At 40.1% G+C, this 15,795-nt stretch overlaps 1 protein-coding gene across 1 annotated transcript in view; it reads right to left on the bottom strand.

Moving 5' to 3' along the window:
* The window catches only part of EXOC2 (exocyst complex component 2), a 260,684-nt gene that overhangs the window by 96,285 nt on the left and 148,604 nt on the right, over positions 1-15,795 (bottom strand). Inside the window, exons 17-20 of the mRNA XM_006870567.1 lie at positions 6,109-6,189; positions 5,449-5,508; positions 4,110-4,171; positions 79-145 (exon numbers count right to left, since the gene is read on the bottom strand). Coding sequence (XP_006870629.1) covers positions 79-145; positions 4,110-4,171; positions 5,449-5,508; positions 6,109-6,189 — 270 coding nt within the window. The remainder of the gene's footprint in view (positions 1-78; positions 146-4,109; positions 4,172-5,448; positions 5,509-6,108; positions 6,190-15,795) is intronic.

Raw genomic sequence — 15,795 nt, 5'->3', positions numbered from 1 at the left:
TAAAACTGATTTACTTATAGTTGTAAAACACCAGATTTTACTTTAGTTATCATTTTAGTTCTTTATCATGTTACTTACAGAAGTTAAACTGAAGTCTTCATGGACACTTCCAAACAAATCAGGAGAAGAAACATCAACAGAAAGACTGCATGGAAAAGCAAATAAGAGAACAGATTAAGTAAAAAAAAAAAAAAAATGTATATATGTAAAAAAGGAATGAAACATGTACATTTGACTTTTAAATGTTTTGGTCAATAATCACACAACTTCTAAGTTTTCTACAGTGAACAACTAAGAACTTAAAGAAGGTACCATGAACTACCAGTTAACATGGTCTTATGATTTTGTTTTTGTGTCTTCCCAATATTGCCTTAATCAAATTTAAAAGCAAATCAACTAAGGAAGCAAAACATGTTATGTAATTTCAGTTATTCCATGTTTAGTCCTATGAAAATCTCTCTGGGGGAGGGGAGAAGAGAGCTTTTTTTCATAAAAAGTCCCTGAGTTAGAAAATCAGTTGATAAATGACAGGTTAAAAACATGAACCCACTGGTTTAGAGATACGATGTAAGCATCCTAAACATCTCAATAGGATCTTGTTCCTTTAAACCTGACCAACTGAACTTAGAACACATATGGAAAACTAGAGATGAAACTAAATGATAAAAGGATACTGAACTGAAAAACACTGAAATAAACTAATAATTAAAAAAAGAAAATTGATTTGAATGTTTGAATGAAACAGATACAATTTAGATATACATTGCACCATATATTAGAATTCAATGGTATATAAAACAAACTGGAAAAAAAGCTGCAAGAAAAAAACCTCCTTATTTAATCAATAATGACAGGAAACTGACTAACAATACAAATTCCTGGTAGGTTAAAGAGTTAAACATAAAACCAAATCAAAGAATTAAATATTTACGAGTTCCTAGAGAAGTGATAATCTTATATACCAGGAAGCAAAAACCAATACAGGAAGTGGGCAAATATGGAAAATTTCTCAAATTGTCAACTGAACATTAAAGAGATATTTGTTTCCGTATTCTCTGTTTTAGAGCACAAATCTTAGGCATCTGAAAGTTACACATGCCAACTGTCATTAAAAACTTGATTTTTTTTAAAAATCCTTCAACCAGCATTATAAAGAGATTATCACATGTGTTTGTACGCATCAAGAATTAAGAAATGACAGCGGGTAAATGGTTAACTAGAGGGCGGTTGTGTGTCGTGAAGTCAGTTCCAACTCATAGTGATCCTGCATAGGGTTTCTGAGGTTGTAAATCTTTACGAGAGCAGAAGGCCTCATCTTTCTCCTGAGGAACAGCTGGTAGTTTCAAACTGCCGACCATGAGATTAGCAGCCCAATGCAGAACCACTGTGCTACTACATATGTTAACTAAGACAAAGGCAAATAATCTGAAAAGTTAGATAATATAAAGAAAAATGTGGCATCAGGATTGGAGGAAGACTGATTAACATGCATGCTCAAAGCACAGAGGACTTAAAATACTTACAGATAAAGATCAAAGAATATAGTCTTCAGTATGGATTGCACCTCATTATAAAGAAAACAAAGGTCCTCACCACTGGACCAATAAATGACATCAGGATAATTGGAGAAAAGACTGAAATAGTCAAAGACTTCATTCTGCTCAGATCCACAATCAAAGCTCATGGATGCAGTAGCCAAAAAATCAAACGACATACTGCAACAGGCAATTGATGGAAAAGATCTCTTTAAAGTGTTCAGAGCAAAAACGTCAGTTTGAGGACTAAGGAGTACAATAACCCCATATGCATGTGAAAGCTGAACAGTGAATAAGAAAGACCATAGAAGAATTGATGCTTTTGAGTTATGGTGATGGAGGAGAATACTGAAAGTGCCATGGGCTGCCAGAACAAACACATCTGTGTTGGAAGAAGTACAGCCAGAGTGCTCCTTACAAGCCAGGATGGCCAGACCTCATCTCTCATTCTCTGGAAATTTTATCAGGAGACACCAGTCCCTGGAGAAAGACATCATGCTTGGTAAAGTGTAGGGTCAGCAAAAAAGAGGAAGAACCTCAGCAAGATGGACTGGCACAGAAGCACCACAGTTGTGAGGAGTAGGGCACTGTTTTGTTCTGTTGTGCACAGGGTCGCTATGAGTTAGAACCAACTCGATGACACCTAACAACAAAAACAAGAATAAGATGATCAAGGCAAAGGGGGCCGCTAGAAGTACAAGAATTCCTGGTTAGCAAAGGTACGGACTATCATACACAAGCCTTCAATGAAAGCTGTTGTTAAGTGCCGTCTCGTTAGGGACCCTGTGTAGTAGGGTTTCCAAGGAGTAGCTGGTGAGTTTAAGCCGCAGAACATGTGGTTCAACCTGACCTGTGGTCCAGTGCTTGTACTACATACAGTGCCACACAAGGACTCAATAATATTAGCAGCAATAATCTATGAGTAGATACATCGATAGACAGACAAACTGAACAGGTGTGGGAAGGGCAGTGGGACCATGAATTAATAAAGGTTTGAAAGAAGGTATTTCTACATATGTATTTTTCTGTGCTGGTATATCTAAGAATATACTAGAGGATACAGTTTGCACATTATGAAAACAGCCATAACCTAACACCTAGAGGGGATGAACTGCTGGGCTAGAGGCTCAGGGCCACAGGCTCAGGGAACACTATAGTCAATTGGCCAACACTGCCCACAATGACAGTATTCTACATTCTACTCTGGTACGTAAACACTGCAGACTGAAAGGTTCATGAGTACCTGTGTACGGTGGAATTACTGAGCTGTCCCCGACCAGAGCAAAGAGGAGTGAAGACAAACAAAGATGCACAGGACAAGTCAGTACAAAGGATTACTGGCCCACAGTAATCCTTTCAAGCCTGAGACCAGAAGAACTAGCTGAGGCCTGGCTACCACTGCTGAGCATCCTGAAAGGGATCACAATAGGAGGTCTTAGATATAGGGGGAGAAAATGCAGAACAAAACTCAAAATCATTATAAAAGACAAGGCTTAAAATAAATAATTAAATAAAAGACCAGGCTTACTGAGGTGACAGAGACTGGTGGGACCCCCGAGACTAAGGCCCTGAGAGACCCTTCACGCATGGAACTGAACTCATTCCTGTGACTCAGCTCCATCAGTATAAGGCCCATAGATGAACACTAACTCCAGGGAGATGCCCACTTACGACCCAGTCAGCCATATGCGATCACAAGGGCAGCGTTTGCTTAAGGATTAAGCTCAAAAGGCAGGAAGGAGCAGTAAGGAAGGGAGGCAGTGGGAAGAGCGCCGCCACACTCTGCGGACTGCCAGCAATGCCAGAAAACAAAATTGGCATGGGTTGTTGACTGGAGACCCAATGTGCTCTGCAAACTTCCATTGAAAACACAAAACAAGAATTAAGAAATGTCTTCAAGGGACCCACCCAATAACTTACGTTGACACAGACTTACAATTACTTATGCAATTCTAATATACATAATTATTTTTTAACAAGCGAATAATACCAGAATTGTCCAATCAACTAAGAGCTATATATTTACGTTTTCTACTTTATTATTTATGTAAACCTCTTCTTTTTTAATTAATAAGTTAAGCACATGTTTAATTTTGTTCAACATCAATAGTAAGGCTAAGATGGACTTAAAAAACAAAGGAACTAATGAATACAGATAAATATATAAAATTATGACTTTCATAGCTGAACCTATTTCTCGTCTTAAAAAGTCCAAATTACTAAACCTGACACACACTTAAATTTTTAATAAATTATTTTTTAACGAGAATAACACCAGAATTGTAGTATCAACCAAGAGCTATGTATTTTTCTACTTTATTATTTATATACCTCTTTTTTAAATTAATCAGTTAAGCATATGTTTGCTTTTGTTCAACATCAGTAGTAAGCCTTTAAGATCAATTTTAAAAATGAGGAAACTAATGAAGTAATACATATAAACATATAAAATTGTGACTATAATATCTGAACCTATTTCTCTTACTAGCAGTCTTTGAGCATTAAGACAAATATATCATTTTCATCTGTATTTCTAATTTTCCCAAATGCACCAATAATTTCATTTTTACTTACTGCGTCGTATCTATATCTGCATCGGTCTTGGTGCTCAACTGCTCCAGACAGTGTATAAAAATCTACATAAAATAAGTTTCAGTGATATGAACACTCAGATATTAATCTACTTTAACATTAAATAATAATTTTATATAAATTAAAAATATCAATTTTTTATTCTATAAGTAATAAAAATTAAAAGCACTTATTTTTAATCCAGTTATTAAATTCTTAAATATACTTTAGGAAGTAAGTTCTTACTCATGTGCTAAGCTTTCTTTACATGCCTGCAAAGCAATACTCATCTTAATCAAAGAATTTAACAATTTAGCTACAACAAACTATAATTTAATTTAACTTCTGGTATAACAATTATCTAGAAAGTATCCTGAGAACACACACAAACAACAGATAATATAAATATCACAGAGTCGTGGTGTGGACTTGTCGGATAATCACTGGATGATTAACTGTAAGGTCGGTGGTTCAAACTGACCAGCTGCTCCTTGGAAACCCTGTATTGGGTTGCTGTCTGTGAGTAGGAACTGACTTGACAGCACTTAACAACAACAAATCCATATTGGGTATTGGTAGAACAAGCTGGAACTACTCCACAATGAACCTATTGTTCTGGATAAAGCTGTGCCCTCCTTAATTCATACTGGAACCCTAACCCCTATACCTGGGGAGGCAGTCCTATTTAGAGAGGTTTTCTCTGTTATACAAATAAAACCAGAGCAGTCTATTGTTGTCAAGTGCTGTCCAGTCTGGTTCCGACCCACAGCAATCCCATATAGGGTTTCCGAGGAGCGCTGGTGAGCCTAAACACGGACTTCGTGGTTCAAACCGACTTAGCAGTCCAGAGTATTAACCCACAGCACCATGTCAGGAACTCTGGATCACTTTAGGGTATGTAACAATCTGTCACTTGTAAGTTATAAGACCAGTACATGAGACACAGGTGAAAGCATAAATGGGAAAATGGATGCCGTGTGAAAATGGTCTACAAGCCCGGGAATCCCAATTTGCACACCACCTCCATAATTGTGAGAAAATAAATTCCTATTCTTTGAAGCTACCGACATGTGGTATTTGTGTTATAGCAGCACTTGGTAATTAAGACCCCTATATGCCTCTAACTACAATGTACTCAGACAAAATTAATACAGAATCTACATTATTTAATACAGGTTACACATATAACGCACACATACACAAGGGGGCTTTAAACATCTTGTGGAAAAAATCCACTATCTATGAATTACATTTTTCCATGAACTTTATGAAGCTTCCTCATTTTATATATATATAAAATAAGGGGTGGACTAGCAATTTGCTTCCTACTTTTTAATATTACCTGCATGATATTGATACTTAGTTGGCAAACCTCCTCTTGTGTTTTAGGTTGTTGAAAGACCTGTAAGAAGAATTTTGATTAATATCTTTGGACATTGCGATGCAAACAGCAGCTTTGTTGATTCATTAGCTATGGGACAAGTTAGGGCGAGGACGCACTGTGTGCTCACTCTGGGAAGACCTGCTCTGAAGGGAGACAGAGTCGGCCTCTGGGCAGCTGTCCTGCAGGAGCTATCCAGGCCTGAGGAGACCCTGACTTACTAGCGTGATTGGCAACACCCAGGGCAATCGTTTCTTTTGTATACTGGGGTCACACTGCAAATACTCTACCCAGTTCACTCACGTTTACTTCTGAGCAGCCTCCCCAGGAGTCACAAATCAGCAAGTCTGTGGAATTAAGCTAAATCTTAATAGCAGTAAGCACTAGACTGCAAACCACAAGGTCTGCAGTTCAAGTCCACCAGCTACTCCAGGGGAGAAAGATGAGACTTTCTGCTCCCTATATAGGGTTGCTCTGAGTCGGAACCGACTCCATAGCACTTCACAACAAGAAGAAAACATTCTATAAACATATTGCCGAAATGACTCAGAACTTTGCAGCTGACTCCCAAGTGGTCCTTGCGAGATTCTGAAGCAGAGAACAGCTGAGGCGAACACTCACACTGGCTTCTCCAGGCCTGCATTCCAGGACTTCTCTCAGAGCTTGCAGGGGGTGCACGATGCTTTGCTCAAACTGATAGGGCTGAGGGAAAAGACAACACAGCACCTGTTACTTCTGCACGGGAGAGAGCAGCAAATACAACCAAACTATGTACACACAAAAACGGCAACACACAGAGCGGGTAAGTCCTCTCCTAGGTATTTAAAATAAAACAAGTTATTTTACTTTTGTTTTTGTTGAGAATACCCACAGTAGAACATATACCTCTTTAACTATTTCCACAGTCCTGGTGTGGCACTGTAGGATAAGCACTCTACCGCAAGGTGGGTTTGAATCTCAAGGTCGGTGGTTCACATTCATCAGCTGCTCCTCAGAAACCCCAAACAGAACTGGAACAAACTCGACGGCACTTAACAACAACAACCACATGTGCAATTCAGTGACGCTGATGACATTATTAGAGTCAGACTTGTGCAAACACTGTCTCACTCTTCCCCTGAGTTGTTTCTCCCCCGTTAGTTAGTTAACATACACGCATTGACCCCTAAATTTCCCACATAATCTACCAAGTTGTTATTATGACCATCGATATCCCATACAGATAGTTCTTAAAAGAACACAATGCTCAGGCAGAAATTCTTTGCTAGTTAAGCTACACTAATGTTTGGTTTTAAGAAGACTTTGAGGGGTATTTGTGATTTAAAGATTAGCTCAGAGCAATTATGTAGGGATTCATCCAGTCTCCCTATTTCCAGAAGAATTTTTAAATCTGCTCTTCATTTATTCCTCCTTTTGATTAGTTTTCCCTACAATCTTGGATTTTAATGTTCAGTAATGTTGGCCAGCATAATGCCTTCAAGCTCCATCCATATTGCAGCATGCAGTACCAAGACACCTATTCAGATTTAGACTTAGCAAGTGTTTTTCAGTTTGTTGTTGTTGTTGTTAGGTGCCATCGAGTCAGTTCTGACTTATAGTCATCCAATACACAACATAATGAAACAGTGCCCAGTCCTGCACCTTTCTCAGCATTGCTGTTACACTTGAGTGCATTGCTGCTGCCACGGTGCCTACCCAGTTCCTTGGTGGTCTTCCTCTTGTTTGCTGACACCTTCACTTTACCAAGCATGATGTCCTCCATGGGCTGGTCGCTCCTGATAATATGTCTTAAGTATGAGAGACAAAGTCTGGCCATCCTGACTTTCAAGGAAAATTCGGCTCTCCTTCATCCAACACAGTTTGGTTGGTTCTTCTGGCAGTCCATGACACTTTTACTCTTCCTCTCCAACACCATAACTCAAATGCATCAATTCTTCTACACTTTTCCTTACTCACTGTCCAACTTTCACTTGCATATGAGGCTACTAAAAATATTACAGGCTGGTCCTCAAACTGACACCTTTGCTCCTGAACACTGTATAAAGAGTACTTTTGAAGATTTGCCTAATGCAATACATTGTTTGATTTCTTGACTGCTGCTTCCATGAATGCTGATAACTGATGCAAGCAAAATGAAGTCTTTCACAACTTCAGTCTTTTCTCCATTTATCATGATGTTACTGGTCCAATTGTAAGGACTTTTGTTTTCTTTGCACTGAGATGCAACCCAAACCCAAGACACTGCTCTTCGATTATCAGTAAGTATTTTAAGTCCTTTTCTCTTTCACCAAGCAAGGTTGTATCATCTGCATACTGCAGGTTGTTAATGAGTCTTTCTCCAATCCTGATGCCACGTTGTTCTTCAAATAATCCAGTTTCTCAAATTATTTGCTTAGCATACAGAGTAAGTAGGGTGAAAGCATACAACCTGGGCACACATCTTTCCTGAATTAAAACCATTCATTATCCCCTTGTTCTGTTCAGACAACTGGCTCTTGGTCTATGTATAGGTTCCTCATGAGCCTATTTGTTCTGAAATGTCTAGTCTTCACAATGTTATCCATAGTTCCTCATGATCAACACAGTTAAAAAGCTTTGCACAGTCAATAAAGCATGAGAAAACACCTTTCTGGTATTCTCTGCTTTCAGCCAAGATCCAACAGAGTCAGCAATGATATTGCCATTAGGTGCACTTAGGACTTAGAGAAGGGTGAATTTTGAATCTCTCAAGTACATGCCATTCAATAACAGAACTCAAGTATCGGTAAAATTTTTCTTCAAAAGTTTACTTTTCTGCTAGGCAAATAACAAGATAAGGAGTAAATATAGTGAGTTTAGGTAGCATGGTGGCTCTGTAGGATTAAACATTGGATTGCGAACCATTAATTCATCAGGTGGAGCCCACCAGCCAATCCTTGGGAGCGAAGATGAGGCTTTCTGCTCTTGGAGAGATTTACAGCCTCGGAAACCCTAGACAGGGTCACTACCAAGCAGTGTTGACTCAATGGCACATCATCACAATACAACAACAGTGAGTTTACATTTCAAAGGCAACTTCCACTATATACTCTGGGCTAAGTCCAGTCTTCTAGACCTTCCACATCTCAACACTAACAACAGTAATCTGGAGAAAGTGCTAGATCTTTAATTCCAAAAGTCATTACATATAGTTTTCACTAAGTAGGAAAAGAAAACGTGTAATAAGTTCAACAAACAGCATCTCAAGGCAATCTTGAATGCACTGTACTATCATCTTAGCTATTAAATGTTATATGAGGTTTTACTCGGTGTTAGGCACTGCTCCAGTTAACGGGGACATAAAATGGAATGAGACAGAATTCTCACCAATTATAAACATCATAAAAACAATAGTAACAAAAATGGTAAAAAATTAAATAGACTTTTAAAAGTACACAAATAAAACCACTGTAAACCAGAGTAAGTGCCATGAAGAAAACCAGCGGGGACTCTGAGAAAATGATGCTAGGGGGAGTCTTCTTTACACAGGGGGTTGGTTAGGAGGTCCTCCTGCCATGGCGGGTGGTATATACACTGAGAGCCGGCGTATGGACTAGTGTGAGCAGCTGCAGGCAGAGAGGGCAGGCCAGGTCAGGTTCTTGAGGGCCAGACGCACACACACAGACCACCTTCAGGTGGCAAAGACCCTGTCAGGGACTAGGACACAGGAGGCTTACACAGCATAGCCACTGAGAGCAAGCACAAGGGTGCTACCGCCGCTGCAGGATAAACCCAAGGATGAGGATTGCACTGCAGGGGTGCAGAAGTCATGGGTGGTCTGAAGTTCAACACCCCAGCTCCATGCAAAAATACGAAGCCAGTACCTCTCAACAATACTCCACTTCTAGAGGATTTGTGGTTGAAGAAACAAAACAAAAAATATGAACAAAACAAAGTGATGCTTACATAGCAATAAAAAATGAGACCTTTTTTTTTTTTTTCTTACAAAAAGGAACTGAGATTTCATGAAAACACAAAGGCCCACTCACGACTCTTCGCTACTGCGCTTAAAAAGCACCAGGGGGCGCTCTAAAGGCTACTTTGAAAATGGAACAAAACCCAAGATATTAGGCTGAAATCCCAAGAGCGCAGAATCCAAGGTATCAAAATTTAAGTTAATGACATAATCATAATAACGTTGGTGATGATGCCTATTAAGTACAAAATATAAAATCATATTAAATCAACATTTAGATGTTGATGTTTATGTATTATTTAAATTTCTTAGATTAAAATTGAACTCAATTTTTATGAACTTTTATAATCAAATTAGTATAATAACACTCATTTGTCAGTCTGTCCTACTGTGGTAGCTTGTATGTTGCTGTGATGCTGGAAGCTATGCCACCAGTATTTTAAATATCAGCAGGGTCACCCACGATGGACAGGTTTCAGCAGAGTTTCCAGACGAAGACAGACTAGGAAGAAGGAGAGGCAGACCGCTTCTGAATGGTTCGTCACTGAACACCTTATGAACAGCAGCTGAACACTGTTGGCTGTAGTGCCAGAAAATGAGCACCTCAGGTTAGAAGGAATTAAAGTATGAATGGAGAAGAGCTGCCTTCTCAAACTAGAGTTGACACTAACAACCTTCATTTGCTAATGAGGCACAATTCAAAATGCAAACAGCTTCAAACCTCCATTAATAATCAGAACATGAGAGGTACAAATGATGAACTACGCACACTGGAAGTCATCAAAAATTAAATGGCAGGCATGAAGACTGCTATCCTAGGCATTAGTCTGCCGTAATGGACGATACTTGGCCACTGTGAACTGGATAAGCATATAAGGAGCTCTGGTAGAGTAGTGGTTACGAATCGGGCTGGGAACCGCAAGGTCAGCAGCAGTTCGAAACTACCAGCTATTCCGTGGGAGAAAGAAGAGGCTTTCCGCTCCCATAAAGATTTACAGCTTCGGAAACCCTGGCTATGGGTCGCTATGGGTCGGAACCAACTCTACGGCACATAACAACAACAACAACATGGTTTAATATGAAGTCCTGGCAGGATGCTGCAGGATTATCACTGGACTGCTAACCAAAAGGTCAGTGGTTCAAGCCCAGCAGCTACCCTTTGGAAACCCTGCATAGGACTACTGTGAGTGAGAACAGACTTGATGGCACTTAACAACAACAATGGTTTACTCTGCTGAAGAGGAATGATGCTGCATTCATCATCAAAAAGAACAGTTCAAAATCTGTCCTGGAGTATAATGCTGCCTGTAATAGGATATCCATATGCCTACAAGGAAGGCCAGTTAATATCACTATTCTTCATATTTACACACAAATCACTAAGGCCAATGATTATAAAACTCAAGAATTCTACCAACTTCTGTCTGAAATTGATGAAACATGCAATCAAGAGACAATGATAATTACGGATAATTGGAATATAAAAGTTGGAAACAAAGAAAGATCAGTAGTTAGAAAATATGGCCTTGGTGATAGGAACGATGCTGGAAATTGCATGAAAGAATTTTATCAGACCAGTGACTTGTTCAACAACACAAAGGGCAACTACATGTGTAGACTTCATCAGATCGAACACACAGGAATCAAACTGACTCCATCTGTGGGAAGAGACGCTGGAGAAGCTCTACATCATCAGCCCTTTCAAGGCCAGGGTCAACTGTGAAACAGTCATCAATAGCTCATATGTAAGTTCAGGCTGAAGATGAAGAAAATTAAAACAAGTCCATGAGAGCAAAATATAACCGGACTGTACCCCTCCTGAAGTCAGAGTAAACCTCAAGAATTTGATAGATTTGATTTGATACATTAGATACTAATTACCAAAGACCAGAAGATTTGTGGAATGACAAAAAGAAAATCATAAATGAAGAAAGCAAAAAGTCATTAAAGAGACAGGGAAAAAAAAACCCAGAAAAGATAAAAATGGATGTCAGAAAAACTCTGAAACTTGTCCTAAATGCAGAGAAGCTAAAGAAACTGGAAGAAATGAGGAAGTCAAAGAGCTGAACTTTTCACAGAGCCGCTCAAGACGACGAAGTGTTATAATGAAATATGCAACGATCTGGAGTTAGAAAACCTAAAAGGAAAGAACACGCTCAGGATTTCTCTAGCTGAAAGATCTGAAGAAAAAATTCACATGTTGGGTTGCAATGTTGAAGGATTCTTCTAATGGAGTCCTGGTGTGGCGCTGTGGGTTAATGAAATGCGCTGGACTGCAAAGTCAGTTTGAACCACAAAGTTCAAGCTCACCGTCGCTCCTTGGAAACCCTACACAGGGTTGCTATGGGTTGGAACTGAATGACAATTAACATCAACAACTACAATGGGCAAAGTACTGAATGCTGCAGGAAGCATCAAAAAAGGATGAAAGGAAAACACCAAAGTCACTGCACCAAAAAGAATTGGTTGATTCTCAATCATCTCAGGAGTTAGCGTACTATCAAGAACCAATGGCATTTGAATTATGGTGTTGGTGATGAATACTCAAAGTTTCATGAAACTGCAAGAAGAACTAAAGAACAAAGCTGTCAAGATGTTCAGCCAGAATGCTTCCTAGAAGCAAGGATGGCGTGACTTCACCTGTCTTTCGTTGGGGAGACAGACAAATGTTTGGTAAAGTGGAGGATCAGTGAAAAAGAGGAAGATCCCCAAGGAGAAATACTGACACCATGGCAGCAACAATGGGCCCAAATGTAACAATTCTAAGGATGGACCGACTCAACTGCACCTAACAACAACAGCATTATACTAACTGGAACCAAAACAGTAGAGAGATCAATGAGTAGTTTCGGTTAAACCGGATACAGGGTATTCTAAGGCCTGGCTATTCTTTTCTCTTAATAGAAGAAAAGAGCCCGACTGTATGTACGGGTAGTGAATCATCCAATTAGCTGACTGCAACAAGGGATCACAAATCATTCCAGTTCTCTGAAGGAAGGCAATTCTCAGAATGATCCACATTGAAAACAGGCAGAAACTACTTTTCAGATGAGATGAAAACAGGATGTTTGAAACGAGCAGATTCAGAGCACTGTAAGCTAAGTTCAAATGACAACAATGCTTCCAATGGAATTGTGGTCACAGGGCAGTAAAATTAGTACTCATTTTCCCTTTAACCTGATGGAGGTCATTTCCCTATCACAGCAAAGGGAAAGAGAAATGCATTCTCACTTCAAACAAATGAGATCAGATCTATGAAAATGTTTGTTGTTGTTAAGTACTGTGGAGTCAGTTCTGACCCATTGTTGTTGTGAAGTGCCATCGAGTCAGCTGCAATCCATAGCAACTCTGTATAGAGTTTCTAAAGAGCAGCTGGTGAGCTTGAACCACCAACCTTGCAGTTCGAATGGCTTTGCAGTCTGGTGCATCAACCCACAGCGTCACATCTTATGACCCATGGTGGTGGTCGTTATATGCCGTGGAGTCGGTTCTGACTCATAACCCATGTTGCTGTTGTTGTGAAGTGCTGTTGAGTCTTTCCTGACCCAAAGCAACCCTGTATATAGGGTTTCCAAGGAACAGGTGACGAGCTTGAACCACCGACCTTGCAGTTCAAATTACTTTGCAGTCTGACGCATTAGCCCACAGCACCACCCCAGGACTCCATAGTGACCCTGTATAGGGTTTCTGAGGAACGACTGGTGAGATTGAACCGCCGACCTTGCGGTTCAAACCAACTTTGCAGTCCAGCGCATTTAACCACAGCGCCACACCAGGACTCCAATGAAAATGCTAAGAAAATATCATTTCTAGGCATATCATTCAAATTCTAAACATTTTTCAAATGGTAATGAGCTTAACACACTCAAATAAGAAAAACAGACTTGTGCTCTTAAGAGCTGATTCTCCTTGTAGAGTGGCCCATGATGAAAGACTACAAAACTTTCTCAGCTTTACTGAGTCTCCATTGTTAGCACGCTTCTTTACTACTATCTAACCAGGAAACAGACTGGATGGTTTCACATGGGTGGTTTCCCTTGAATCATTCATTTATATACGCTGGAATCTCAGGCTTTCTTTGCTGAACATATTTGCGTGTTTTCCGTGACATACATGAAACATGAAATTAATTATAGCTACAATCTTTTAACTATTTTATGTTGTTGTTGTTGTTATGTGCCGTGGAGTTGGTTCTGACTTATAGCGATTCTATACAGACAGGGTTTCTGAAGCTGTGAATCTTTATGGGTGCAGAAAACCTCATCTTTTTCCTGCAGAACAGTTGGTAGTTTCGAACTGCTAACCTTGTGCTTCCCAGCCTGATTCGTAACCACTACGTTACCAGAGCTCCTTTAACTATTATATAGTAAAGCCTTTAATATGGATTATATGTATGTTTCTGTAGTAACAATTTCAAAGAATTTTCATGAGGATTTATCTATATTAATTGATCCTAAGGGTCCTGTGAGGGACATGAAAGACTTATACAGTGACAACTACAAAACACGGCTGACAGAGCTGTTGTTGTTGTGAAGTGCCATCGAGTCAGTTCCGACCCGTACCGCCTGTGTAGGGTTTCCAAGGAGGCTTAAATGAATGGAGTTCTGGTGTGGTGCTGTGGGTTAAGGCACTGGTTTGCCAAGTTGCTTTGAATTGCGAGGTTGGCAATTCACACTCACCAGCTACTCCTTGGAAACTCTATACAGGGTCACTATAGGTCAGAAGCAACTCAATGGCACTTAACAACAACAACTGAATGGAAACATGTTTTATGTCCATGGATTGGAAGACTTACACAGAGTAGTCTCTAGATTTAACTCAATTACAATAAAAATGGCAACAGCCATCTTTACAGAAATAGAAAAACCTAATAGCTAAAGTAATTGTTTAAAGAAAGCACAAATCACACTTCCTGATTTGTGTTGTGCTGTGGGCTAATGCGCCAGACTGCTGTGCGCTAATGCGTTTGAACTGCAAGGTCGGTGGTTCAAGCTCACCAGTCACTCCTTGGAAACCCTATACAGGGTCGGTATGGGTCAGAACCAACTTGAAGGCACTTCACAACAACAACAAATATAACTACTGCTGTGCTTTCTGCTCCTATTAAGATTTACAGCCTTGGAAATCCTATATAGGGTCGCTATGAATCAGAACTGACTCAATGGCACACCACCACCACCACCATACAGCTGCAGCGGAGTCCAGGTGTGGTACATGGCATCAGCACTGGGCTGCTGACCACAAGGTTGGTGGTTCAAACCCACCAGTTGCTTCTTGAAAGCCCTATGCAGGATTGCAATGAGGCAGAACTGACTGTACATCACGTAACAACAACAACGTACAGCTATAATAATTAAAAACAACCTGGTATTGTCATAATAATAGACACAAAGATGACCAGTTGAGAGTCTAGAAATAAACCCACATATCTATGGTCAACTGATTTTGACAATAATGCTAAGTACATTGGGAAAGAAAAATCTCTTAAGTAAATGGTGCTAATACAACTGGATTTCAAACATATGCGGAACAAAACAAAAGACACTCAAAAAAGCAGGACCTCGGCCTCATTTGAGTTATGGTGCTGGAGATGAGTATTAGAGGTACCATGGACTGCTGGAAGAACAAACCAATCTAAGCTGGAAGCAGGACTATCAGAATGCTCCTTAGAAGCCAAGATGGCCAGACTTCATGTCTCTTACTTTGGACATGTTATCAGTATGGGCCAGTCCCTGGAAAACGACAATGTGCTTGGTAAACTGGAGGGTCAGTGAAAAGGAGAGAAACCCCCAAAGAGATGAACTGGCACAGGGGCCCCAACAACGGGCTCACCGTAGCAGCAATTGTGAGGACTGCACGGGGCCAGGAGGGGTTTCGTTCTGTTGTACGCAAGGTCGCTATGACCGGGTGCCAATTCAACAGTACTTACTAATAAATGATAATCGTGCCTCATACCACACCACACAAAGAAATCAATCCAAAATGGATTCAGGATATAATGATCCAAACCAAATCCATCAAATTCTTAGAAGACAATGCAGGGGTAATGTAGTCAGCTTTGGACCATAGAGTATCGAACTTCATGACAAAAGCAAATAGCAAATGATAAAATAAATAAGTGGAACCTCATAAAAATTTAAAACTTTAATTCATAAAAAAACTTCACCCAATCACCGATGGGGGGAAGTGGGGCAAAAGCAGCAAAGAAGCGGCAAGCTAAGCCCTAAAATGTTCAGTGGACTTCTGTGGACCCAGTTGGGGACTCAGTTGGCAAGCAGTGTGAAGAGACCTGGAGACTCTTGGGCCCAGAGGCAGTGGTGTGGTCACGGAGGACTCGAGAGGAGAGTGGAGCTACTGGCTAATGGGAAGAGAGG

This window comes from Chrysochloris asiatica, unplaced genomic scaffold (genome assembly GCF_000296735.1).
Source record: "Chrysochloris asiatica unplaced genomic scaffold, ChrAsi1.0 scaffold00144, whole genome shotgun sequence".
NCBI classification, from domain to species: Eukaryota; Metazoa; Chordata; class Mammalia; order Afrosoricida; family Chrysochloridae; genus Chrysochloris; species Chrysochloris asiatica.
This window is presented reverse-complemented; position numbering and strand designations above follow the sequence as displayed.